This window comes from Trichoderma virens (genome assembly GCF_000170995.1).
Source record: "Trichoderma virens Gv29-8 chromosome Unknown TRIVIscaffold_4, whole genome shotgun sequence".
Classification (NCBI taxonomy): Eukaryota; Fungi; Ascomycota; class Sordariomycetes; order Hypocreales; family Hypocreaceae; genus Trichoderma; species Trichoderma virens.
Window position 1 is genome coordinate 2,285,912 of NW_014013745.1, and position 27,153 is coordinate 2,313,064.

Consider the following 27,153-nt stretch of genomic DNA (forward strand, 5'->3'; position numbering starts at 1 on the left):
TATCCCCCCCTGGCCCTGAAATTCCCAAAATGCTTGCATGCCCACCAATAAACCCCGGTCCGCCTCTGCCCGTTCCCCCGGCAACCGCCTCCCCCACATCAACAACAGCCCGCCACTTCCAACCCCCCCCCAGCTTGCCAGCCCAGAAATCCGACAGCGCGACTCCCTGAAAGGTCAGCGCTCCCCTAAAGGAACAATCTCCACTTGACGCAATACCTGTACTCTTGCAAAAGAACATGTAGGCGCAAGGTTGGTCAAAAAAAGGGTCACCCCGAGATCAGAGCAGCAAGCCTTCCTTCCCTTTCGCAGTTCTGCAATGCCGCGTTGCCTTTCGTAGCTCGAGGCATCCCTTTTTGGCGCGCTTCTTTTTTGCTTGTGCTTCCGTCATCCATCTCATCAAAGCATCACCAGATCCCCTTTCTGGCCCGTCAGAGGGCTTCCTTTACTTTTTCCTTTTCTTTCTTCTTGGCTTTGTCGCGTTTCACATCATCTTCATACTACTAACCGGCTATACCTTCCTGTATCTGTTCCGCCATTCTTCTTCTCCTTCTTCTACTTCTTCCCCCCTCCTCCCCTCCCAGTCAGTCCGAGACAATCCAATTCCTGTCTTGTTGTTGTGTAACAAGCAGCTTTCGCAAAAGCGACCTGGTTGTGCAACGCGGAAGCCGACACACGCACCCAAGACGGAGAGAACAAAGGGGGGAAAAAAGGAATAAAAAGACGACGAGAAATAGAGAGCCGGGTCTGCTCGACGCAGCGAGCCGGGTGCCATGGCCTCGAGCAATGGCGTCTACAATCCCACGGCCAACTTCAGCCCTCCACGGCACCGATCGAAGCCCTCCGTCCTAAAGTTCATCCACCGCCGTGAGCAGTCCGCCAACGACGCCAAGGCCTCGCCCCTGGAGGCTCAGTTCACAAACGTCATGCCCGTCGGCAACTTCTCCAGGAACCACCCTGGCGCGCTCGGCGAGCTGCAGCATAACCAGCAAGAGCAAGCCCCTCGACCCTCTCCCCGCAAGTCGCGAGACGAACGCCGACCAGATGTCGAGCCCGCCGCCCGCGACGAATCGCCTACCAAGAAGAGCCTGTTCCTCAGCATGACCAAGTCGCGCGACTCGTCTCCGACCAAGAGTCCTAAGAAGGCAAAGTCGGGAGAGAAGCTCACCGGTCTTCTCGGCCGACCCAAGACGATTAAGAGTTTACATAGGCTGGTGACGGACGGCGAGGAAATACAGCCGGGAAAGGATAAGGAAAATAGAACGCCGGATGAGCCGCGCAGTGCTACCCTGCCAGTTTATGCCCAATTCGTCAGCAACGAGTCGTCAAACTCTCTTGCGCCCCCCAGCCCGACTAGAAGTTCGAGGAATTCCTCTGAGAGACGCTCGATGGCCAAGGAACGACCGCGCACTTACATGCATCCCACCAGGTCGCAGCAAGACATTAAGAAGTCATCCATCAAGTCGGACTCGCCCAGTGGGTCAAAATCAGCAGCATCGTCAAAGGGCAAGTCCATTCGCGAACGAGGCAAGGTCTTTGGCGCCTTTGCCAGCTTCGGTCATGGCCGATCCAAGTCGGAGACGTCGACTCCCCGAGGCGGCTCGCCCACGACGGCAGGTCACACCCTTGACTTGAAGGACATCAACAAGCAGCTCGAGGCGCTCCTGGATCGCCGAAACATTCCCGAAAATCAGCGCTACAAGATGCGGAATCTGAGCGACACCATCAAACTGGAGTTTATCAGACAAGACTGGGCCGAGATGCGAGCTGCCAAGCTGGAGCGCAAACCGGATCGTCCCCGAACCAGCATGAACAGCACTAATGGCACCGCTGCCACGGCTTCCTCCTCGTCCGCCGCTGCTGCAGCCGACTCCGCCGTTGTTTCCGATGGGGAAGAGGAAAAGCCGAAGCGGAATCGCGGCAGAAGTTTCACATTCTCTCGTGCGAAGAAGGAGAAGGAGCAGCAGCAGGGCCGCTCGACGCAGGGCCGCTCGACGTCAAAAGGCCGATCATCATCAAAAAAGTCCACAAAGGGAGAGAGCACTCTGGGCCGTCACTTCAGAAACAAGTCGGCCGACAGTGTAGCCAGCGACCGGCCGATTTCGAGCGGCAACTCATCTGCAGGGAGCACGCTGCTATCCAAGATCAAGCTCCAGCAGGGGCCGGCCGACTATGTCGCGTACCTTAGAAAGGTGCGCCAACCGCAGCAGGTCGAGGTGGGCAAACTTCACAAACTAAGGCTGCTGTTGCGGAATGAGACCGTTGCCTGGATCGAAGAGTTTATCCAGCACGGGGGGATGAAGGAAATTGTCGGGTTGCTGAACCGCATCATGGAGGTGGAATGGAGGTAAGCTGCCATATCCCGTCACGTATTATATCTTGTTTTTTTTTTTTCCTTCTTTTCTTTTCTCCTTGACCTCTTCCCTCTGCCCTCTCACCCCGTTGAGTTGTGTGAGGTCTGGTTTAACTTGATAAAATAGAGAGGAGCACGAAGATGCTCTCCTCCACGAGAACCTCCTCTGTCTCAAGGCCCTGTCCACCACGGCAAAGGCCATGGAGTATCTCCACTCGGTCCAGGCAGACCTCTTCCCCAAGTTACTACACCTACTCTTCGACCCCGAGAAGAAGGGCCCCAGCGAGTTTACTACGCGCAATATTGTCACGTCAGTGCTGTATACGTACATCGAGTCCGCCTCATCCGCCGAGCGCGTCATCAGAGCCAGGAGCGTCCTGAGACACCTGCGGGACCCAGAGCCGGAGGAGTCAGCTCGACCGCTTCCCTTCGTCTTGGAAATGAGACAAGAGCGGCCTTACCGCGTCTGGTGCAAGGAGGTAGTCAGCGTGACCAAGGAAGTCTTCTGGATCTTTCTCCATCACCTCAACGTGGTGGCGCTGACGGCCGACCCGGACAGCTCAGGCGATGCAGGCATGGGCCGTCTTACCAACAACGACGAGCAGTATGCATACATGCGCCGCCATTTCCCCCAAGAAAAGGCCCCGGTGCCCGCTGCCCCTTATGTGGGCGGCGTGGAGTGGGACGCGACCAATTACCTCGCGTCTCACCTGGACCTGATGAATGCCATCCTGGCCTGCACTCTGTCGCTCGACGAGAGGAACCGCCTGCGAGCCGACCTTCGCATCTCGGGCTGGGAGCGGTGCATGGGCGGCAGCTTGCGGCTGTGCAAGGAGAAGTTCTACGGCAGCGTCCACACCGGCCTGAGGACCTGGGTCGCCGCCGCCGCAGAGGATGGATGGGACGTCAAGGACGTGAGGTACGGGCCGCCTGCTGATGCCCGATCCCCGGTCAAGACTGCCCAGCGAAAGAAGGTTGAGGATGCGCCAAAGCTCGACATGCCCAAACTCGACTTTAGCTCAAATAAGACACAGCCGCCTCCAAGGGATGGCTGGATATGAGAGAAAAGATGGTAACTTTTACGTATTCGGAAATAGAAGCCCACCTGCGACATTTGGCTCTATACTTTCGACGACGGGAAAAAGAAAAAAAAAACATCACTTTCAAGGACAAAGAAAACAAGAAAACAAGAAAAAAAAATTGTAAACAAATCAGAAGATTGCCAATGGGGGTATTTTTTTTATTTGCTGGCGTCTCACCCTTCTCTCCCTGAACTCATGGGACAAACAAGTCCGGTTGAGAAGGAGAAACATTGGGTAGTGGCAAGGGTTGTCCTTTTTTTTTTTTTTTTTTTTTTTTTTTGGTTCTTTCCTTTTGTTGAAACATTGGGGCATGGGTTCTTCTGTATGATTGCATGTTCATGAATTAATGACACGACTAAGCCTGCGGGCCACTTCATCTATAGGTATTAACGAGATTTGAGCTTACAAGTTTTGCTCCCAAACCCATGAGATAGACATATAAATTGTTCGTGACCATGTAAATCCAAAACAGGACGTGGCCAACGGTGGAGAGAGGTGGCAAGGATGGGGCTCTGAATAGTCTATATCGTTTCAGAGGACTTACCTTGCCTTCGCTCTGGGCCCGCTGGCTTATTGTACGTCTCACGCTCACCGATGTAGTTTGAACGCTTCATAGACTGACATGCCCTTGAGAACTTCCTCCTTGACCTTGTCGTCCGCAGCAACAAGGCCAGGTAGCAGCTCCAAAACCTGGTCGATCTTATCTCGGGGAATAATCACAACTCCGTTGTCTGGGTCGCTGAAAGCAACGTCGCCCGGGTTGATGTCAACCCCATTGACCTGGACCGTCACCTGGGTCGCCCAGGGCACGCTGCCGCCGCCAGATCCTACGGTGGAGGTGCCGTAGCCCCAGATCTGCAAAGCTTAGGCTGGTGAAAAAGAGCTCGTCCAAGGGGGGGAGGTGTGTCAAGAGTTGGAAAGTGCCAAGAGGAGAAGGAGGAGGGGGGTGCTCACATCAGGTTGCAGGGGGTAGGGGGGGAAGATGGTGAGGGGTTCTTACAGGCAGATTGGTGCTTCTCAACTCGTCTAGGTCTCTCACTCTTCCGGCAACAATGATACCTGTTACCCGGCGTACTTTCATCCTGAGGGCCATGATGCCACCGCAGACAGCGTTTGTCTGGCCTGGAGGTTGCTTCAGCACGGCAAAGGTGCCAGGTTCGGCCAAATCAGCCCAATGGACGTCCTTGGGGATATTTTGCGGCGGGAGGCTACCACCGCCCTCGCTAACGCCGGCAGGCTGCCCCTTTGGAGCAAACAAGACTGTGAATACAGGAGCGACGGTGACTCGTGACTGAGTGGCTTGGCTCGCTTGCTGCGGGCTGTATGCTACGAGGTCGGCAATGTAGCCTGCGCCGGGGACTTTGAGCTTCAGCAGGGCATCCGAGATATCACACGCAGAGTACTTTTCGAGCTGCGCAATGATGCTGCTGGAAAGCGGTGGTGATTGAGCCATGGCGCGGACTATTGATGCCGGTATTTGGTTTCTATCGAGATGTTTTGATCTCAGGTTGGCGTGTAACACCAAAGTCGCCCAAATTATCAAAGGGCCAGCCGATGGACCGGCGGAGGTTTCTGCCGGCACTGCTACGGGTCGGGGATATGCAGCACTGGGTGCTATTTACAGTGGCCTTGCTGATGAGCGAGCTCTCCTGCGGCCACCTCTTTGCGCCGGGTGGTGTCGTGTGGTGTGTCGTCCTCTCGCCGTGGTCGGGGTGAGTCGGCCGAGTTATCGGAGCGCAGACGCACGGATGGGAGCACTTGGGGGCGAGAATAAGTCGGTGAGCGCAGCCAACTCAAGGGCCCAGGGTGTGTGAGGCCGGTGGTGATGCGAAGGAGAAGTGGAAGTGGACAGTTGAGGCTGGGCCAGGCCAGGTTACCTTGGCCGAGTCGCCACAGACCAGGGCTGCGGCGCAAATGATTCGTGGCTCGGGGCTGGACGATGCCTCAGGCGGCCGGTTTGGCGAGCTAGACAGGCAGGCAGGTGCTATGGGCAGGTAGGCAAGCAGGTCGGCAAGCAGGTAGGCAAACAATGACAGGTCGGGGGGGAGCGATGGAGGGCTGGAGGGAAGCAGCTGGAAGGAGAAACGGCGGCGGCAGCTGCATGAAGCGCTGAGGCGTACCTTTACGAATGCTAACTTCCAAGTTGGTACGCGTACAGGTAAACTGGAAGGTATCGGTAAGAGGTACCTGTAGGTAGCAGCTTCAATGTAATAAGTCGAGCAAAGCAGAGCCGAGCCGAGTCGTGGGCAATGCCGACTGATTGTCGTCGCCAGGCGCATGTGCCAATTGGAGCTACGTCAGTTGTTGACTTGACCAGATGGAGCTGTGGATAAGCCAGTCCCATTTGCATGTGGCGTCCATCCAGTACGGCTGGCTGGCTGGCTGGATGCCTAGGTACGAGTATACTATGGATGTACAAGTCGCAGGTAGCATTCATGTACTCGCACGAGCAGTCGAGTTGCACAGCAGCCAGCCATCGGCATCTAGTGGGATGGCTGAGACAGCACGGAGAGGACAGGACAGCATGCCCAGTCACTCAGAATAGCCGTGCTTCTAGGCCTTGTCCCCGTTTTCCAATTCCCCCAGTCTCTGGGCCTACAGTGCCTGCAGAATAAACGAAGAGAATAACAAAGAACCCAGAAGAGAAACAAAAACCTACATAGGCAATACCCCTACTAGAAGCTAGAAGATACCAGCGGCCGTCCATGGTGGGGGTTGCAGCGGTGGGGCTTCTTTTTTTCTCTCTCATCCTGACCGGAGGAGCAGAAACGGGAGCCGCCGTAATAGCCCGGGCCGTCCAATCAGGCCCCGTCCCATCCCGTACGTCCTGCTGGGCCAGCATGTACAAGCATCTCTGCATCCCCTCTGGCAGAATTCGGTGGAAGAAGGGGGTTCGATAGGCCTGGAGAGAGAGTCGGGCAATCGGCCCTGCAAATGATGCCACATCGGCTCCTGTTGGCCCCATGGGAGGTGCATCACAGTTTGTGCCTGAATTGCCTGGGCGTGGGATGGAAGGCCTTTGCTCGTGGGGCTTCGTAGTATACAATATGAACACCTATGTATGTATACTCCGTACTCTGTATACCTAGGTAGTAACTCGCTTCTCTGGCCCTCGTACTGTGGCGACCAGATGACTACCACCTGAGGCATCTTGCCCCTGGCAAGGAGCTTCTCGCACCAATTGCCTGGGAGCCGGCGTGGATGGCGCTAATCGCAGGATCGTGCATTTCCCTCCCTGGAAGGCGAACATTAGGCGAGAGCAGAAGCAGCAGTAAACGACAAGAGGAGGGCAGGCGAATGCCAGGGAAAAAGCTAATACGAGAACTGCGTGAAGGATCCTAGACATGCATGGTGAGGCTGGACGCGAGCGACTCCCCCGATTTGCTACGACGTCTCTCTCCGCTGCAGCCAGCGTCCAGAGTCGAGGCCAGGGCAAGGGGTAAAGGAGGGTCGGCTGAAGGCCAAGGCGACAAGCAAACCCTCCTGGGGGACGGGAGCGACGGGTGAAGGGCGCCCTATTGTGACCGGTGAGCTAGCAGCATGTGCGTTGGAGATGGTGGCGGGCTGAGGGCTGGATCTGTGTGAAACCGGTCGTGCGGGCGGCCGAGTCGCACATTGGTGATGCCGGTGCCGCGACAAGCCGGTGATGATGAGGTGTCAAGGTCGACATTGGAACTATTGAAACTCTGGCATCTTGATCGACGGTGCAGCAAATACTTGTGCCTGTATATACGAGGTGAGCATCTCGCCCATTATATCGTCTGACTTTTGGGGATTCGTGGGCCAGTCGGAGCTCCTCCGACCTGGCGCCAGAGGGGTAGAAGCACGACTTTACAGAAGAGGCAAGGCAAGACTCTGCTGTGCTGAACTCGTCATATGCGACAGGGGCCCCGAATGCGAATCACAGCCTGCCACAATGACAGCGACGAGACTGAGAAAGCAAAAAATGAAAATAAACATGACCGAATGGCTGGCTGCTGGGGCCCTCGCTTACCCTTGCGCAGCCGATACCAGGGTCGGCCTAGCAGGCTAGCAGACATGACATGGATGCCTTTAATGTAACTGCAGATCCAGCCAACCCCATGGCCAAGTCGCGGCATCATGTTGCAATCTGGAGAAATGGTCAGCTGTACGCCTGGCGGCAGAGACGAGAGCAGGTCAATTGGCCCCAAGAGGAAGACGGCGAATTCAATACATGTACCTTAATGGATAGGTAGTGGACATCAACTACAAGCGGAACTACTAAGGTAACATACCTATACATCGTCTGAGCAGTTCTCACAACTCGACAGCAGCATCGTCACCCCCCCAAAAGGCTGCGTGGCTATTAGGTATGGATTAGATCGATGACCGATTTGGCCATGGCGTGTGCCTCCAGTCTTTCTGTCTCCCGCCCCCGCGGGCCCCCCTTTTCTCCTCTGACCCCCTCCGTCACTTCAACGACGCAAAGCCGCATACACCGTCAAGCCACCGACTCTCGCCGTTGGCTGCTCCGGACACTTTCCATCTTTCCATTCGCCCCAACTGAAGCTCAACTGCACACTTATAGTACGTCACCTACATCTTACCGGGATCCAGGAAGTAAGTCCGTGGGCGCCTTTGTGCTCATGCTCATGCTCATGCACGCTCACTGTTACGCGCGGGGCACACATTGGTGGTAACGCGGGCCATGCACAGCATCTCGTACTGTAAACAAATCTGCGGATTGTATGGAGCTGTGTGCCCCCGTCGCCAGCTAGCCAGGGCAGCGAAAGCACATGCAGCCCAAATCAGGATTTTGAGGATACACTGGATGTCAGTTCGCATCTCGTGTCCAATCCCCAGCCATTGTTGCTATTATTATCCCCCTCCATCCCATCACCGAAGCCTGGTGGTGCTCATTCGATGTGTTTTTTATGCAGTTCGCCCTTTGTGGATATGAATGCCCGAGTGGCATCCACAACGATTGGCAAGGTGATGAACGCACAGCACAGGAATATGACGAGGACACTCGATGGATGCCTCATAGCTGTACATGCATATGCAAGCATCGCAGAGTGCTGCCACCGTTACTCATACCCCCGATCTGGGTGGCATGTATTACCGGGCGCTTTGCACAGAGAGCCGTGCTGTCACTGTCACGAGCAGAATGGAGCCCATGGGCCGCAGAGCCGGCGAGTCGGGTCCGTCAACCATTGTGCTTTTACTCCGTCCTGCCTGGGCGATGCCATGTGTGATCGTCTCCCCAGACTGCCGCAAACGCCCCCCTTCCCCCCCGCCTCATCATCCCCTGAATAGGTAGTTGACTAACCTTTCGGAGTAATCGCCATCGCCCAAGGTAAATCCCCGATTCGAACATCTCAAGTGACAATAATCAAAGAGAGGCTCTAGGCGATGCAAGGAGTACATACGGGGTAAGCTCGACACCACTCCAGAGGGCATGGTTTGCAGGGCCAGGACCAGTCGCCATTGGCCACGCGATGGCTCCCACCCCCATCTCGCAAGTCGACCAATTGTCAGGACAAGAATCCTTGTATCGACTGCACAAGCTGCGTGTTCACCTGTTAGCTCCCGCGCGGTTCTCCAGTCTTAGCTGGCGCGCATCGAGCCAGATGATGCAGGCTTCTGCGCCGTGGAGACGGCCGGCCGCGACTGCACAAGGCGCTGGCCGTGGTGAGATTGCCTGACTGAGGCGAGTCAGGAAGGGGGGGCGTGTAGAGGCCCATCGTGGGCAACCTGGCTCAACCGGTGAGGAGAGATGCCCAACGAGCTGGTTTTCGATGGGCGCGTGTCGTTGATGACGAGAACTGAATTAAGGTTGTGCAAGCATATCGACTGATCAGCAGTCCCCAGCCATTATAGTGGCGGGCAGAAACGAGCTATGGGGCCGGCCCTGGCCTATCGAAGCGTGGCTGTCCTGCAGGCGCTAATCTGCTAGCAAAGGTACGAAGTAGGAACCAGGGCCGAGTTGTTTAGGGGAGCTGACCACATGCAGCCGCTCGCTGTGTCAGGCAGTCTGAGCTGTCAGGGCTATGCTTTATACAGAACATTGAGCATTACTAGTACAGCTTCCGTATGGAGCACCTTGCTTCTGAGTCTTTCGACATTGTCCATCTTGGCTGTTGCTGAGTCATGGCGATGGAGCAGCCAAGGCATTGTGAGGTGGTACACACTGCCGATAGGTGGGCAACGATGGGTCCTTTGTCCATATTTTATTACATGTCAACTGCTCCGTGCCGTTTTGCACTTTGGTATGCTGTGCGACGGGATGGGCATATTGACCAGTTCCTCTCAGGGTTGAATGGGCCGCTGCTGGCCGAGTTGGAGAGCAGCAGATCAAATATCACATCCAGAGTCACATCCAGAGTCACACACGCCAAGTCACTGCCGGCGCAGCATCTTATCGCCCGATTGAGCGAGTCCACGGCCGGCCGCTTCTTGTCGCGACGGCAGCAGGCGAGCGGCGTCCTTTCGGGGGAATAGCCATGTACTAAGTGTCAATTGATTGGATTGGTGATCCATCTGCCTGCTAGTGTTACGGAGAAGCAATTACTGTGCTGTACGGTCCAGCAAGGAAGACACAAGTCGGTGGAACACCGCAAGGTTCGATGGCACTAAGGCTAGGACCCTCTCAGCCGCTATTAAAGAAGTGGAGGCGGTAAGGTGGCCTACCCTGGCCTGTGCCCGTACCTGTACCTGGACCTGGACCTGGGCCTGGGTAGCACCCATGGCCAAGTCGAGTCGTCTCATCGATTGTTTGCGACAGGCAGGCGAGCTACTGTACAGCAGAGCCCGGCATCCATTTGCCTATTTGTCTGGTGGCTGATGCTGCTGGGTTGGACGCAATGAATCGACGTCTGGGTAGGTACACTGAGGCATTAGTCAAGTCAGGGTTCCCGTACTCTCTACAATACAGAACCTGGGTGCTAAGTGTCTTGGGATTAGGAGGGCACCAAGCACTTTGTGGCGATTAAAGTCCCAGGTACCTGGGACTCTCCCTGCTGGCGTTGAATCTTCAAGTTCCATGTCAACCAAGACAGCAACAAGGCTAACACTGCTGGTCATAACCCTTTGGTGCTAGTGCCAGCGAGAATCCGCCAAGATGCTTGCCGTACTTAGCTGCGCCGTTCTCCGTGTGCATCTTTTGTGGATAGCTCAGACAATTGCAATCCATCCGTCAATGACTTGTGCTGGGCCCCTAACGCTGTCTGATTCGGTTCAGTTCACTTCCATGTTTCCAGTACGTACATGGTACTCGTACGAGTACACACTTCAAGGTTGTTTAGGTACCTTGGGTACTTTGTACCTCACTAAACGGCTCAACTGCTTTGTGCCCGAATTTAGCATCAACTGCCTGCGCGGCGGATTACATACGCCCGTCCTCTCCAACATGCCGCCTGACAGATCACCTTACACAGCAGCATCCACGGCCCAGGCGCGCTGTGCAGCGCAGTCAGTTTCTCCCCCCCACACCCCTCGCTGGCTCCGTCTTTTGCCTTTCTCCTCACTCCTCGTCTTTTTTTTTGCTTCTGGTCCTCGTCACAACGCTTCGACGCCCACACCCCCAGCCACTCTTTTTTCCCTTTCTCCTCTTTTGGTCCTGTCGCCTTCTGCTCCCCCGTTTGGGCCGCCCAACGTTGAGCGCCTGCGCCGGCCCCACCACACTGGCAACAGGGTCTGTCGACACGCTTGCGAGATCTCCTGCTAGTACCAGCACCTCCCAGACAGACCCAGACAGACCCCGACAGACACAGAACACACCGGCTGCACTGCTGCTGCACGGCGTGCCTGTACGTGGACGGTCCATCGAGCTGCTCTAGCCCAGCGATCCGGATAGGAGCTAGGGTTTGCTCGAAACCCTTGTCGGAGAGAGAAAAAAAAAACAATGTCAATAAAGTAAGCCTCCTTCGCGAGCCGCCGTCGTCCCGTCTCTTTTCTCCCCTTCCCTTGTCCCCGTCCCGCCGCATCTCTTGTTCACTGTCCCCTTTCTATCTTGTTGTGCCTGCCTCCCAATCATTGCAGCTGGCGCGGCTTCACGTCGCCTGGCTCGAGTCCTCCAGACTATTTAATTCCTCATCACTCTCCTTCCTCTCTCGTCTCCTCCTTCTCTCTTCTTATTCTTGTCCGTCTGCCTTCCTATACGTCTCCAGTCCTCTCTCTCTTCTGCTGAGCATCTGCTTTGCTTTGCCTTGCCTTGCCTCGCCTCGCCTGCCTGCCTGCCTGCCTGCCTGCCTGCCTGCCTGCCTGTCTGCTTCCCCCATCTCGTCTGTTCTACATCGTTTGCCTTTGTTCGCCTGCCAGAGAGTTGTTCTGGCCACGGCGTCTGCCCCGCTATCGAGCCCAGAGGTTCATGGAACCATGTGCCTGGGCCCCGCCCCAAGATGAACAATCCTCATGACTATCTTATCTCGAGCGCCCCGAGCGCGCCTCCCCCGCGGCCGATCGATCCTAACAGTGCCGATAGTTGGGTGATGCTCAACCAGGGCGGATTTGTAAAGCTGCAAAACGAATCAATCCTGTACAAGCTCGATTCGCGCATATCATGCGAACTGTCTGTCCCCCAGGAGCTTAGAGCTCGCTGCGTCCCGTTCCAGCGCAAGAGTGACAAGGGAGCGCTTTTCCTGACCAGCAAGCGGGTTGGTTAAGCCTTTGAGAAACACCTCCGTATGGCCTGGCGCCTGTGTATGCTAACGTGCCTGGCAGATCATCTACCTCCCCGCAAAGCCAACCCAGGAGCCAAAGTTCGAGTCCTTCAGCGCTCCCATCCTAAAGTTCCAGGACTCAACGACCTCCTCGTCCATGTGGTGGGGATGGGTTTGGAAATCAGACTGTATCCCCGTGTCAGGCGGCGGAATTCCGCCGGAGCTGCCTCGCGTTGAGGTCAAGTTCACTTTCTCGGATGGCGGCATGATGGAGTTCAATGAGGCTTACATTGGCCTGCGAGAGCGCCTCTTCCAGTACCAGGAAATGCGCAGGGAGCTGGACGGCAGCGTCCCAGACGAAGATTTGCCTGCCTACGAGCAACAGGGCCCGACTTCATCAGAGCAGTTGACCGTCCCACCCCCTAACCGCTCAGACAGTTCCGCGAGCCGCCGTGCTCCCAACGAGCCGCCGCCAAACTACGACGAGGCGCAAGCCCAGCAGCTCAGCAACCGGCTGGAAGACCACATTCGTGGCGAGGTTGACCGTGGTGCCGAAGAAGAGTAGACGGAATAATGTGTGCTCCGTAGCGAAGCCAAGCCTGGGTGAAACGATTAATGAGACTACGAACAATCTCTGTTGTGATTTTGCGCTTGCTTCTCTATGGAATGGACCAACTTTGCCAGCTCGGTCTAGTCGCCGTAATATGTTGCTTTTGGATGGATTTGGATGGCGCCGGAAGTACAAGAACTATATTCGAACCATGGGTTTATTACAGATGGACAAGGGGTTTTTTTATTAGAGCCCGCCAGGCCCTACTTTTGGAGGGCCTGGTTTGATGAAATGCCAGTTTTTGTTTTTTTGGGATTCACTACTTGAAGCCGTCGATTGTCCCACCCTTGTGTGATTGCCTCTCGTCTCGTCCGCGTTCCACCTTGCACACAGCGTCTGGCCTTCCGTTGTTCTGACTGTGGAGGTAAGGGGGTGATACAGCCCCCAGCTGATCGGAGATCTCAAACCCCCCCAGTCCTTGAGTGAGGATCAGCCAAAAAGGGCAACCCCAGCTCTGCCAATAACCTCCCGACGCTACCAGAGCTAGCTTGTCTGGATTTGGCTGACAAAGACAAAAGTAATGTGACATATCCCGTGACCACAGTCGGTTGGGCCGGGCCAATCAAAATGCCTCAATTCCGGGTCAGCTTTTCGCGAATTTGACCGACAGCTCCCGATCTGCCAATACGCTCATCCAAAACCGTACGATACCGCACACGGAAACCGATCACACGGCGATACGACCACTCGCCAACCATCGCAATGGGTATCTGGGACACTTTCTCCGAAATTGTTGAGGCGGTGACGCCATGGAGTGTTGTGGAGGCCGAGGCTCCGGCTGAGGAACCCAAGGTAGGTGGGATGTGTGGCATGGGGGACGAAAAAAAATACCCTTGGGCAGCTCTGCAGCCATTCGTCTCTTGTCTCTTTGTGACAAGCTGGATGAGCGGTCAAATGCTCTGCGCTGTCGGAGTGCAGTCTCATTCCTGCATGAGAGCTTTGCTGTCTTGTTTTCAATGGATCTGGAAGGCTGATTGACATCACAGGAGGCTCCCGAGGCCCAGGTAGAGGAGACCAAGGAAGAGCCTGAGGAGGAACCCGCCGCCGAGGAAGAGGAGGAGGAAGAGGAAGAGGAGGACGAGGAGGAGATCAAGGACCCCAAGGAGGAGCTCGAGGAAGGTTCGTCATTGCCATGTCCCATCGAGTTCTTTTTTGCGCATGCCGTCTGAGAGAAGCTGTGTGCCTCATCCGACCACGGTGCGGGGCGAGGCATTTCCGCTTCTCATGTGCATCAGGATGCCGGCGACAATTGATTTTCCCACGGGCGCTATTTGCTGACATGAGCTGTTTCCAGAGTGCAAGAACTCCCCCCAGTGCTCCCCCGCCAAGCACCACTTCGACGAGTGCGTTGAGCGAGTCCACCAGCAGGAGAGCGAGGGCGAGGCCAAGGAGGATTGTGTTGAGGAGTGTACGTGGCTCGCTATTTCCCCTGTTGTTTGCCATGGGTAGCAATAATGCTACCCGGCGACTTGATCAATCATTCGTGCTGCTTGATTTCCATGGTCCGTCTGCTAACTTGAGCTCTTTAGTCTTCCACCTGGCTCACTGCGCCTCCGCATGCGCCGCCCCTAAGCTGTGGTCCAAGCTGAAATAAATGTTCCTTGAAACAAAATGAACCATACACCCCGACGAAGCATGCTCGAAAGCAAGGAAGGGGTTAAAAAAAAAGGATGTCGACGTAGCGGGCAAAAAGGCTCAATTACCGTGTTGGGGGTATGCAGGTTCATTATATGATCAACTCTTCTGATGGTCAACGACAACTACAGCAGCTTTGCCATCTCGGCGGAGCTGCCCTGTGTGTAATCTTACGCTCAGCGAGCCATGAAAATAGAATTTTTCTCTCTTGGTTGTTTTGGTCTGATGGTCTTTTTTCTCACTTTGTGATGCTACTATTTTTCCACGATACCGACCAGTTTCACAACTCAATTGTGGTTTCAGTCAATGGCTTGACTTTGTGCTATTGTAAAGAGCAACACCGCCGTTGCACTCAGGTCTTTTTCATGTGTCGTGCCGGCGCAGCTACATTGTAAACTGCTCGCTCACTTTTGCATATACTCACTTTGGCAGCTGCCATTGAGTGCTGAGCTGATGTGTTGATTTTGCCCAGCTACTTTGACTACGTTTGAAAAAGGCACTCCATCACTTGACTTACTAAATGTAGCAATAAAGTCAAAAGTAGGCTCGTGCTTAAAGTATGCACGATGACATTCTCAAACATCAATATTATATAAAGCGACCCGATCAACAAGAAGCTGGTTTCATAGATTAATCAGCTGAGAAGACCCCCATATAATCTAATGGCATGAACATCAACATATTCATTTTCCCCTATCATGTTACACCGGCAAGCTGTGCTGCTCAGCCTCGTACCGTACAATTGTAGCGCAATGCAATCATCCGCCAGTTGAAAAACACTCGCCTCAGGTCAGAAGCAAACATAGAATCACCAAATGAAAAGAAAAAGAAAAGACTTCCAAAACGCCTGTTTGCCGCTCTCATCGTATATCCGCCGAACCCTCGGTTTCACAAAGAAATCGCGCCCCTTCTATTCTCCCGGACGTGGAGCATGCCCTGTAGACCGCAAAACACAAAGAATCCCTGAACACGGAGCAGGTTAGCAAAGAGACCTTGGGCAATCCCGCCATGTAAACAGTCGAAGCTGAGGGGGGGTCTAAACGCACGATGTAAACGAAGACGGCGGTGAAGACGGTGCGAGAAACAGCTTTGCCATCGGCAGGGTCGTTGATGCTACCCATGAGCTGCTCGTGGCCGGAGCGGTAGAGGAGAGCGAGGACGCTGAGGATGAGGATTGCGAAGACGGAGAGGACGGTGCTGCCGGAGCCACGAGACAATCGTTAGCTTGAGCCCTTTTCTGACAAGCTTCTTACTGTTTTCTCTATGTGTTGCTTCGCGAGAGACGGCAACGGGATGCCGAGGTGTTTTGACGTACCACGACCATGCCTGCATAGCACTAACGACGGGCTTCATGATGGGCGTGCGAGTGAAGAACGCGAATCGAGAGACGGGGGACGTAGGATTGAGCGAATTCCCTCCGGAAGAAAGAAAAACGAATCGAAGAGGAGCAAAACAAGACGGAGAAGAGAAGCAAAAAAAGGCCCGTGTAAGCTCCGTGGTTTGTTGTGATCTCCGAAAGGGCTGGGCGAAGAAAACGGGATATGCAGAGTTGCGTAGCTTCGCACCTCCGAGAGAATGCCAATGGCGCAACTTACCTTAAGAGGGTACCTACCAAAAGTGCTAGCACGGGAGCTACCCGAGAAAACGCCGGCGCGGTGCTGAGGGCGGGCTTCGCGGCCTTGGATGTCAGGCGGCGAGTTTTCGGGCTGCTTTACTGGACTCCGTTGGTTAGGCGCGCGGAAATGGGCCTGGCGCTTAGATGGGACGAAGGTACGTACATACTCGTGCTTCTCGTATATAAGACCGTGTTTGCTTTGCTCTTTTTTTTCGGAGATGCGGCACTTTGAAACGGGGTGTTTCTGTTTAGCGGCAGATTTGCATGCATCGTTTTGATCTGCCGGACTATTTGATGATTCTTTTATTGGCTGGGTTTTGCATGGAAGTGGGTGGATGAGACGGAGAGGAAGAGGCTTGGCTACTGGTAGGCGATGGGATTCACGGCTCTGACGGGGCTGAGAAGGATATGATACCAGGCTTTTGTCGTACAGAATCCATAGAGGCATTGGAAAGAGGCTGGTGTTTAGCAAGGCTTAGTGGCGAAGCAGCATTTTGAACGTTTCACAAGGTGGACGAGGCGAGATGTACAGAGTGTTCACGACATCCTTTAGCACGGCGGCGAGATCCGTCTTACATTGGATTGATGTAAGTGCACGCCTTTGACAACGCAAGACGTGCTTTTGCTCTGAGCCATGACAGCAGGCCCCAGCCACTCGTTTGGTACTTATACTGCCAAGTAACGAGTAGAGTACATGCACTTGCGCACTCATCCATCCCTGTCTAAAGGAAGCATTTTTAGGCTGAGCCGGCCCACCCAATGTCGCATCACGGCTCGGCTGGCCGCCTATCAATCTCATCCAACCAGGGGTCCTCCCTTGCGCGGATCTCGAGTCGCATCGGCAGCCCTCGCCCGCCCAACCAGCCGTCATGGCCTCGCAAAAAAGTTTCGGCGTCGTGTACTATTTTCAATGGCAGGCTGTGGGTGCAGACTGGAAAGCCGGCAGCCCGAGCCATGTAATCTGCTTTGACGGGGCGTGAAACAAGGGCCACTGCTGGAGGACGGCCTGGGAATATAAAAGGGAGTGGGGTGGTAGAATGCAACGGGCCTTTGTTCTCTTTTGCTGCTACTGCAAGGTCCCTTTTTTGTTCTATTTCTCTTGTGGATGTGTTGCGTGTTTCTGTGGGAGGCGGCTACCTACAGATTTGAACAAACAAACAAACAAACAGTTTCGCTTTTTTTCCTTTTTCGACGAGAAGAAATCGAGTCACAAAGTCGGGCCATATGGGAGTATATGAAGCACGCAAACAGCCCTATTGATCGACCACAAAGCGAGAACGAAGCCATCTGTTGCTGTCTCACTTCGCTACAATCCCGCCTCCAAGTAACCTAGCTATTAGTATTTGCTACCGAGGGTGGGAAGAAGAAGAAGAGCTTGGACTCGAAGCCAGGTACGTGCATGGATTCTGTGAGAATGGGATGCCCTAGATGTCTCTGAGTCGTCTGTCTTTTTTGCCTCGCTTTGATGTTGGTTCTATGTTCATTCATTTTCTTCTTTGTTCAAACATATAATTTCTCCATTTCCACCTAGCCGTCTTACAACTTCATCCTTTTGTTTTCTCTTTCACATATCGCATCAGACTTACACGGTTTACAGTACCAAGTTATCTCGGTTATTCTCTCCCCGTCTTTAAAATGCGAGTTTCTGGGATCCTGGCTGTCCTTTCTCTCGCCGTGTCGGGCAGTGTCGCAGAGAAAGATGCCCCCGTCGTAACCGGCAATCCTAGCAGTGTCGAATACAAGGCCACTCTGCCCAAGAAGCCCTTCTTCGCCGATGCTGCTCTAGCGGGCAATGTCAAGGGCTATGTTTCTGCCGTAGCTGCTCCCGGTGGCAAGGGCGTCAGGTTCAGCGTCCAATTCGAAAACTTCCCCAAAAGCGGCGGCCCCTTTAGTGAGTTGCTCTCTTTTCTTCCCCAGTCAATTGGCGATGTGGCGGCATCATAGTGGCTAACCAACCCCCTTCGTATGCAGTGTACCACATCCACGAGGAGCCAGCTACCAATGGCAACTGTACATCAACCCTGGCGCATCTGGACCCGTATCATCGTGGCGAGACGCCTGCCTGCGATTCTTCCAAGCCCGAGACTTGCCAGGTCGGCGATCTGAGTGGAAAGTACGGCAAGATCACCTCGGACCCCTTCGTGGCCGAGTACTTTGACCTGTACACCTCTCTCCAGCCCGGCAGTCCAGCCTTCTTTGGCAATCGATCGATCGTCGTCCATTACGCAAACAAAACGCGGCTGACATGCGCCAACTTTGCCAAGCTGCCGGTGTCTAGTACTGCCACAAAGGCCCACACGACCACCAGCTCTCATCATACGGCCATCCATGGTCCCGTTGCTACGGGTGCTCATTATCCTCATAACACCACAAGCCACCACCATCCCACGGGCCCTTATTATACCACTGGTTCTCACCACACCACAGATATCTCTTCTACGAGTGCTGGCATTCCAACTGGCGTCGTCACTATCACTTCGACCAGCTTCACTACCGTCCCTGCTGAAGGTAGTGCAAGTGCCACGTCATCTGTTGTTCCTTTCCCAGGAGCTGCCTCGGGCAATAGAGTGTCCATGCTCTCTCTGCTAAGTGGAGTTGTTACCGTCATGTTCTTCTCCCTGTGAGACACCGGAAGGGATGGGCCAGATACAAGAGCGAGCGGGCACGGGGCTGGGTGCGGGCGTCTTCTCTCTTCTTCTTTTCTCTTCTCATACACATTTAATGATAGATGAATGTTTGCTTTTGAGCCGGCTCTTTCAGGTAGACACCAGGGTTTCATTTCCCTTTTCGGAGGGGTGGGAAAATGTTGCAAGCTGCGGGTTAGCGGGAAGCGGCTGAACAGCAGCAAGCAAGGGAAAAAGGAATTCACTAATATCATGGTTACATTTTTAATCTCCCTCTGCCGGCTTCATTGGTCCGTAAAGGCAGGGCAACTGGTAAAATGAGGCTGGCTGGCCTTGCAGCGCCCCCCATGCAGGCAAACGATAACCAACTGCCAATAGTTTCGTTTGATGCCTTTCTCCTTGCTTCGGAAGCGCACATGCAGTGACAGCTCATAAAACAGTAGCGAAGGCCGCTTTTTTGGACCGCTCAACGGAGCAAAAGTATACGAATGACCATGTTAAGAATTATAAATTGCGTTGCCTCAAACCTACTGAGCAGCCAAGTAAAAGAAATGAAACGAGTAGAGGTGATTAAAGTGTTCAGATTATTGTAAACAAGCTCAGCTCAACTCATCGCAACTCTACGGCTGGCTTCACGTGATTGGGATTCCGACCACTGGCAGCCACCAACGGCACATGCGTTTTGCATTGTCATCATAGCAGCTTTTTTTTTCCTTTTCTTTTCTTTTTCTTCCCCCTTCTGAGTTTATGCTATAAAAGTTCTGGTATTGGACCTTCTGTTGCAACGCATGATCTTCCGGCTTTTTTTTTCTTCTCCTACTAATAGCTTTAATCAAACACCAGCATCCTCTTTCTAGCATCGCCAATCGGTTCCTCTCGATCTCTTCCTAGCTACTCCACCACCCCACGTTTTGTTGACTTTCTGCCAGTATCCATTTGGAGATTGCACGAGGCGCTCGATGATGCCGAGGGGGTAGCACTTTCGGGACCCAAAAAAAAAATCATCATCATGGCGAAGAAGAAGGTGAGACAGACATTGGGTGAAGAGGCCTCGCTAGGCAATGGGAGTGGAAATTCACCGTCTGTGTCTACGGCCACGGCGCAAGCGTCTCAGGCATCGTCAAGTTCAAGTCCTAAGCAGAGGTCTAGAATTTCCCATGCGGCTCCAACGACGGCTATTCCACAATCGCTCGTCATATGTCGCAATAAGTATGTGTATGGCAACCGTTTTTTATTGTAATGATTTTCCCATCGCTTGTTTTTGGCCGGCTCTTTCGCTGACATTGGTTTGGTACACAGGCATTGGCGTCACATCTCTTCCTATCACGGACCATGGCTACAAATGCCCTTCGAGCTGCTTGAGACCCTTGCCAATATCAATTACAATACTCCCCTGCCACGACCCATTGATGCCGCCTCCTTCTTCGATCTTGTCAAGGTGCGACGGCTCGTCGACGAGGCCACCAATCTTGCCGTGAGGGCTGCTAGCGACATCGCCTCACCAACGCTGACCAACGTCAATGGCGGCTTTCCGAGCATATCGTCGGCCATGGGCTCGCATGGGATGGGTGCGCCAGGCCATGGCGGCCATGGCGGGAAACTGAGCAGAGAAAGGAAATTCCGAATGAGAGAGCAGGCTAGCCAAAAGCTGGGACGGGCGTATCGCTTGGACGAAATCGTCTGCAGCGTTGCGATGATGCAGGGCGCGTCGCCGCTGGAAGATGTTGGCAGCCTTGTGTTGCAGCGCAGTCCCAAGGATTCCGATGCCAAATATGTCCACTTTTTCCATGAAAAGATTCCGTCGAGGAAAATGGCCGAGTCTACGAGTCTGCAGCCTCTGACGGACATCATTGAGGACCGGCCTGGAGAACCAGAAGTGCTGCGAACCCGTGCAACCGTCAAGGTATTCAAGGAGGATTTCGACGGCGCCATTTTTGATCTGACACACGCCCTGTCTATATCACAATTCATTCGCAGGTCGCATACTTCTAGCCAGGAGGATACGCAAGTTGGAGAGACGCAACGCACCGCCAGGAGACGACCTCATGATATCATATTGTCAGAGAAGGATCAACCGAGCAGCCTTGAGGCGCAGCTATATTTCCAGAGAGCTTCGATCTATCTAACAATGGCGTCCGACCATGTTCTAGACAGCATACCAACCCCGCCATCTAGTCAGGTCAATGAGCAACCTGTGGCAGTGGAAGCAGATGATGGAGATGCGGGAGCAGAAGCCAGTGGTAAAAGATCTCCCGATCCAGACAAAGAGAGCACGAGAAAGCAGGCCGAGGCACGGAAATTGGTCAAGACATTTGCTAAGCGCGCTATCAAGGACTTTCTCTCATTCATCTCAAACTACCATTATTCACCTAATCTACCTGTCAAAGTAGCCAAGGAGTTCAACGACCGCATCAACCTAGTCGCGCACGGCATGCGCAGCTCAAGGGCCATTGACTCGAGCAGCTGGACAGAGTCACACACTGTCTACCCCTTATCTGACCTCTTTCGCTCTGTTCCTCCTACTGACCTCCCGCCGTATCCATCTCAGGCCGTGGTGAAGCACGACTCACACCGGTCGCCGTCGCAGCCGCCATCGAAGGACGCAGCTACATGTGAGTGGGTGACATACCATCCGCTACTCACCGACGCATTACACTCTCTTCTCTTGGCCCACTGCCTCGCTCAGACCTCCGGCAAAGAGATCCAACGACATGCTTACATGGTTGCTCGCCTTGTCAGGCTTGCCGACGGATATCCAATCTTTCAAGCCAACAGGTCCCCTGCGCGAGCTGATTGGGCTGAGGTCATCCATCGCACTGAAAACTGGCTTTGTCTCAGTTCCTCGTGGGACACGTTGTGCACACCTGCGCCGCTGCCCATATACGACGATGAGCACTGCGGCCATCATACATGTATCCACAATCACAATCACGTCCACAAGGCTGTCTTGTCTGCTGGCAGGGCCGCCTCCGCTGCAGCAGCACTCATCAATGACATCTCCTCTGACGCTGCCGGCGAAGAGGAACGGCGGCGACGAGAGCTCATCCGCGAACAGGCCATATTGGATGCCCTTGATGATGAACGCGTTACTGACGAAGCATCGTTCCGCGCAGCCATTGAGGCCCACGAGAAACGTGCTCAGCGAAATGACACTGTCTCTTCAGGGAAGCCTTCTAACGGCACTGTCTCTTCAGGGAAGCCTTCTATCGGCACTGTCTCTTCAGGGAAGCCTTCTATCGGCACTGTCTCTTCAGGGAAGCCTTCTATCGGCACTGTCTCTTTAGGGAAGCCTTCTAACGGCACCACCACGACGCCTAAACAAAGCCCGGGAACAAGCATAAGCCCAAACGGTCCAAACGCGCCATTTGCCATGAATGGTACAAACAAGACGAAACATTTACACATACACGGAGAGGATGTCGGTGATATCGATATCATGTCGCGCCGCTGGTCCGCTGACGACGGTAAGGACTATCCCATCATGACGGAACGCGCCAGTGCGATTGCGCGATGGGTGCAGGAAGCTCCTGTTGTTACTGGCACGGCAAAACGCAAAAAGCGCACCAAGAGGACGGGGACTGGTGCCGAGGGTGCTATTACCAAAGTCGATGAGGCTGGGGAGGGTTTGGAGAAGCTTGAGATTTAGGCTTTAGGCCTTTTTATTTTCGACTTGTTGCTGTGCGTGTTTACGCGCATGCAGCTAGATATGATCTACGAGGCAACTTACTTTGTCATATATGTTTTTTATGATGTATCGACACGGCTGCAGGATGGCATGCCTGCTATATGACCACGGAGTATTGGGAGGGAAACGGGAAGGTTTACACAAAATGTTGCGCAAGGGCTCAGATAGGCTTATATTGATGCAATGAATGGTATGCATAGTAGCTGTATGTACGTGGTATCAACGAAATGGTTGAAAAAATAGAAACCACTGGCAGCTGATATCGATGGCATGATTATGTTGATGGTGTTCCCCTCCTCTGTTTGTTCATTATCCATCACCTAATTTACCATGATAAGAAGTTGTTAATCATTCTTCAAGTCAACATGCAATATTCCCCTTCAAAGAGCTCAGGTCGTCGCATAGAATTGAATCGCGTTAAATGATTTCGTCTACAACACTCAATCAGTCGTCCCAATCACGTCCACATCTCACTGTCAAATCCACATACATATATATATAAGTAAAAGAAGCACAACAGCCTCACTCTCGCTGCAGAAACACATATCCCCTCCTCAAACGAATCCTTTCATCCACCAAAACCCGCACCCTCTTCATCACGCCCGGCCGCTCAAGGTCTTGCCCGGGCGGTGCTGCAAGAGACATGCTGCTGCTGCTTGATGTGGAGAGCCTTCGTTTGACGGACGGGGAGAGCGGGAGGGTCGTTACGAAGTCGTTGTATTTGTCTGCAGTGGGGATCGGGACGATGAATCCCGTGTAGGACAATCCGATCATGTTTTTGCTGTTGTTTTATGTTTCTCGTGTGCTCTTCGTTTATGTTACAGAGTTATTTACTTTTGTTCAAAAGATGTAGTTCGTGAATGCTATATAGATATTAAGAGGAGAGACGAATCAGCCTTACGAAGGAATAATAGATATTACGTCGACCTGTTTCAGCTTACACAAATACTCCAGAAAAGACAAAGTCTCCATTCCAGCGCGCCATTCCAAACCCCCTCCAGAACCATCGACAACGCCTGATTTGACTAGCATCATCCAGCTGACAGACTTAATCCATCAAGATAGCAAGGTATATCTCACGCCTCATAGCACGGCTTATAAAGAAACATGTCTATTTAGATAGCATCTCTTTCTGCTGAATCACGAGACACTACTCCTTGTACTACCTCTGAGATATCCGCCATGGAAACAAATTATTGCTCCCTCATCGATTCGTGACAATTAATCGGGCATGAAAGCTTGTTGATCAGCCGTCTTGAAACAAACCTTCAGTCGCCACGCGCTAAATCAAGCCAGAGAGGCATGCTACAGCATCATTCCAACCAAAGCGAAAGTCCTGAGACTCCTCGACACGCAAAGCTGAACCACTCGGAGCGGGGGAATACGAGGCCATTACTTGACAGACAAATCCCAGAGCATAATCACCTCACGGCACGGAGTACTCAATGTCGGATCTTCCAAGGTCATCTAATAGTCATGCATATTGGCGTATTCGACCAACTCAAATCACAAGTAAAGGCAACAGTGTGACCCATGATCAGCTTTGAAAATGTCTCCTCATTGCAGGTCTACATTGTAGTAACCTCCTACCGTCACCGATTCGACTCCCATATAGCCCAACGCCCAATTCTAATCCCAAATGCAAAAAAGCCAAGACTCAATCGCCATATCATCTTTTGTGTCCATCATGTATCCATTTCTTAAATCAAAAAAAAGAAGAACAAAACTCCTCCCATGATGCTTGTCCCATGCACGCCATCATATACAACGCGTTACACATTGGCTCGTGCGTCAGTTAGCTGGTTTCGTCCACCTCCAAGCCTTCCAAGACTTTGATAGCTCTTGTGCCCTCCATCTCGAATCGGTTAACCAAAGATTCGCACTCGAACTTGAGCTTCTTCTCTGCCTCAGCTGCGTTAAAGTAAATCCATTCCTCCACAGTCATCCGTCTCTCCGGACTAGTCAGTTCATTGCCTCGCTTCAAAAAACGATCTACTTCATTCTCCTTGCCTGGACTACCGACCGGCGACTCAAAAATCGCCTCTAGAGTCGCAGTTGCCCATGGCATTGTGCTTCGTACTCCGGCCATAACGTTGCGCTTTGAAGGTGATCCATGGGTGGGAGTTGACACTACTGGAGCCAGCACAAGACGCTTGGCGGCGCCAGTCCTGGCAGTGAGAGAGGAAGGCGGCTGGTTCTCTGCGTCTGACGACTGAGGAGACTGGGAAGGTGACAGCACCGGCTGCCTGGCCGAGGGGACGGGTGAGAGTCTCTTGGACGGAGTGTCGGGCAGCGGTGCCAGGGATGCAACTGCTCCATTTGGCGAGAAAATGGCTCTGACTGGCGATTGCCTGGGCAGTCGAACAGGCTCTTCCACCGATTCTTGGGCTTCAACAAAGTCCTCCTCGGCTTCCGTCTCAACCGGCTCTGCGGGCCTCGCTTCGACCAATTTCTTAGCCGGTCTTCCACGTCCGCGCTTCCCAGGAGCAAGAACCTCTTTGCTTTTCTCGATAGCCGCAAAATCACGGGGACCCTGTATTGCGGCAGTAGTTTTAGACGGTCGTCCCCTACGTTTTGGGGCCGGAGCGGGGGCAGCCAGGATGTCCTCATCCGGCCCCGTTGATTCCAGTGATTCCAATGACGCATTTGAAGGGTGACCACGACCTCGTTTTATGGGGGCCTCGGCAAGATGGTCATCACCAGGCTCAGCAGACAATAGGGATGCCAGTGATAACCTAGACGGCGGTCGACCTGGCCCACGTTTGATTGACTGTTGTGACGACTCAGCAACATCAAGAGTGACAGACTCATCCTGTGATGTGAGCGAGGTCCTTGGTCGTCCACGCCCTCGTTTTCCAGCTGCAGGGGGCAAGGTTGGTTTCTTCACAACACTTCTAGTGCTGCTCACACTAACATCAGCTGATCCCACTCCTTCTTCTTCCTGCTGTGACTCTGGGAATTCGGATTCAGTCTCTCGCTCGATCTTTGGAGCGTCGACTTGCTTTGCTCCTTTCCGTACACCAGCTTTGCGACCTCTCTTAGATTGGGTTGGTTGCTCTGCTTCGTTAACCTCCATCTCAGCCCGTAAGGCTTTAAGCTCATCATCGATCTCATCCTCGCCAGGCTCGGGTGCCACTGAATCAAACATGGCATACTCGGGTGACCTTGGCTTTGTTGGTCGAAGAGCCTCACTTTCCGAGTCTGTCACTGTTCTATTTGCCTTGGTCTTATTTCGCAACGAGTCAGAGTCGTATGAAATCTCCTCATCATCAGTGAATTGGCGATCCAGATCAACCTCCAGTTGGCGTTCAATCTCATCATCGTTTAGAAACCCGCCGGGAGCCCGTAAAGACGCCATGGATGCGTGCGAGTGCAGCTTTGGGGCGCCTTTGCGCCCCGCCTTTGAAGTAGACAGTGCTGCCTTCTTTTTGTAAGAAGCCTTGGAGACATCAGTCATCTCGGAATCATCTCCGTGAACAGCAACGCCATCAATGGTGTCGTTGTCAGGGGTTTCTGACGCTCGTTTCTTTGATATGGGCCCATCTGTTGAGCTCAGCATCGATTCTTCCACTGCGTCGCTCGACCTCTTCTTGCCTCGCCTAGACTTTGGCGGCTGTGACTCTTCTTCCATCTGGCTGCTCTGGTCAAGCTCAGACTGCTCATCATCTCTCTTGATCTTCTTTCTACCAGCTTTCGCCGCCCCCCTCTTTGCTCTAAGTTTCTTCGTGCCCAGTTGTGAAGCCGAAGACGCAGCTGTAAGAACACTGTCATCGGGCCCTACGCTCACATCACTAGCATTTGAAACGTCGGCTGCAGCTGTCCCATATGACTGAACGGACGATGCGGAGTTGCGGGATGCTTTTCCACGGCCAGAGCTTTTTCCTAGCGCCCTATATTGACTCACCAGGGAGAAGAAAGGACAGTCAGGAGAGCGGTTGTAATGCTCGTCTCTGGATGACGGTTAGTTATTCTGTGCGAACCCAGAGGCAGATGATCAAGTCTCACAAAGGTTTGTCACCTTGCTCCCATCCATCAAGTGCCAATTGACAGTATGCACACGTGGCCATGTCGTCCGATTCCTTGGTCGGAGTATACTTCCACCCAGCATCTACCAGCTAGCAAAACGTCAACATGATACCCTAGGCTTCCTCCAATCGAGCGGCGACAAACCTGCTTAGTCTTGCACTTCCAACCTTTTTTGTTTTCGTGAGGCCATCGGTCCGCAAAAGTTGCTCTACGAGCTTCGATCATTTCAGGGTCGTTGGGATCCTCTCGGCCGTAATCACCAATGTCGGCCTCGATGGCAGCAACTACTGCCCAGCCGCAATGGGGCGCATGTTTGACGTGCTCGTAGATCGGGTCATCGCCGGCCTCCCACCCATCCAGCCCCTTTTCGCATAGAAAACAAACGGTATTATCCGGGCTATCGGGGCTGGGTCTGAATACAAACCCGGCTCTGGCAAGCTGCAGAAGAGGTCAGTACGTCTCCCATCGAGGCGCCATCTTGCAGGGATAGGGAGCGTACGCTGGTGATAGAAATCTGTCTATGGGGCCAGTTGAGAGCCTTGGCTGCTCGGCCGCCGGTTGTTGATCCGCGCTTCCTGGTGGTCTTCTGAAAGGAGGCCAGGCGGGCTTCGTAGGTAAAATACTGATCAAATTCTGTGGCCATGTTGAGGATCGCCTCAAGCATAGGCTATGGTTTGCAGCTGGGGGCTTGTTGTTGTGTATATCGGCTCTGGGTCGAGACGGCGTAAACAAGAGACACCGCAGGCACGAGGGGCGCAATGCTCTTAACCAACAATCAGAGGCGCAAGAGCAGCATCTCAGGAAGCATCAACTGGCTGTATATCGGCGGTTTGCGAGACGTAATCGTGAGGTGGCCGTATCGTAGTCTGTCGAAACCCGTCAAAAGGGTGATCTGTGCGTTCCGG

The 27,153-nt window shown here is 53.5% G+C and overlaps 8 protein-coding genes across 8 annotated transcripts; 5 read left to right on the forward strand and 3 right to left on the reverse strand.

Annotated features, from left to right (window-relative positions):
• Positions 1-923: 923 nt before the first annotated feature.
• TRIVIDRAFT_31071 (uncharacterized protein) lies at positions 924-3,411 on the forward strand (the record flags this gene model as incomplete). The annotated part of the gene is made up of 2 exons (XM_014103637.1): positions 924-2,344; positions 2,478-3,411. The coding sequence occupies 2 exons, from the start codon at positions 924-926 to the stop codon at positions 3,409-3,411; spliced, it is 2,355 nt and encodes a 784-aa protein (XP_013959112.1).
• Positions 3,412-4,020: 609 nt separating this feature from the next.
• TRIVIDRAFT_31380 (uncharacterized protein) lies at positions 4,021-4,885 on the reverse strand (the record flags this gene model as incomplete). The annotated part of the gene is made up of 3 exons (XM_014103638.1): positions 4,021-4,287; positions 4,433-4,651; positions 4,694-4,885. The coding sequence occupies 3 exons, from the start codon at positions 4,883-4,885 to the stop codon at positions 4,021-4,023; spliced, it is 678 nt and encodes a 225-aa protein (XP_013959113.1).
• Positions 4,886-11,561: 6,676 nt separating this feature from the next.
• TRIVIDRAFT_72141 (uncharacterized protein) lies at positions 11,562-12,917 on the forward strand (the record flags this gene model as incomplete). The annotated part of the gene is made up of 2 exons (XM_014103639.1): positions 11,562-12,047; positions 12,115-12,917. 2 exons carry the CDS (start codon positions 11,793-11,795, stop codon positions 12,616-12,618), a joined length of 759 nt encoding a protein of 252 aa, XP_013959114.1.
• Positions 12,918-13,303: 386 nt separating this feature from the next.
• TRIVIDRAFT_215706 (uncharacterized protein) lies at positions 13,304-14,513 on the forward strand (the record flags this gene model as incomplete). Its single annotated transcript, XM_014103640.1, has 4 exons — positions 13,304-13,455; positions 13,650-13,782; positions 13,958-14,071; positions 14,193-14,513. The coding sequence occupies 4 exons, from the start codon at positions 13,366-13,368 to the stop codon at positions 14,255-14,257; spliced, it is 402 nt and encodes a 133-aa protein (XP_013959115.1).
• A 673-nt stretch (positions 14,514-15,186) lies between these two features.
• On the reverse strand, positions 15,187-15,651 carry TRIVIDRAFT_31364 (uncharacterized protein; the record flags this gene model as incomplete). The annotated part of the gene is made up of 3 exons (XM_014103641.1): positions 15,187-15,261; positions 15,345-15,495; positions 15,614-15,651. The coding sequence occupies 3 exons, from the start codon at positions 15,649-15,651 to the stop codon at positions 15,187-15,189; spliced, it is 264 nt and encodes an 87-aa protein (XP_013959116.1).
• Positions 15,652-17,548: 1,897 nt separating this feature from the next.
• Positions 17,549-18,171, forward strand: TRIVIDRAFT_7774 (uncharacterized protein; the record flags this gene model as incomplete). Its single annotated transcript, XM_014102909.1, has 2 exons — positions 17,549-17,804; positions 17,885-18,171. Coding segments are annotated over 2 exons (543 nt in total), but the record flags the coding sequence as incomplete, so codon positions are not given.
• A 1,660-nt stretch (positions 18,172-19,831) lies between these two features.
• Positions 19,832-22,183, forward strand: TRIVIDRAFT_146496 (uncharacterized protein; the record flags this gene model as incomplete). Its single annotated transcript, XM_014103642.1, has 2 exons — positions 19,832-21,091; positions 21,224-22,183. Coding segments are annotated over 2 exons (2,220 nt in total), but the record flags the coding sequence as incomplete, so codon positions are not given.
• A 1,834-nt stretch (positions 22,184-24,017) lies between these two features.
• Positions 24,018-26,891, reverse strand: TRIVIDRAFT_190140 (uncharacterized protein; the record flags this gene model as incomplete). Its single annotated transcript, XM_014103643.1, has 5 exons — positions 24,018-24,902; positions 25,131-26,172; positions 26,228-26,337; positions 26,393-26,686; positions 26,748-26,891. 5 exons carry the CDS (start codon positions 26,889-26,891, stop codon positions 24,018-24,020), a joined length of 2,475 nt encoding a protein of 824 aa, XP_013959118.1.
• Positions 26,892-27,153: the final 262 nt, after the last annotated feature.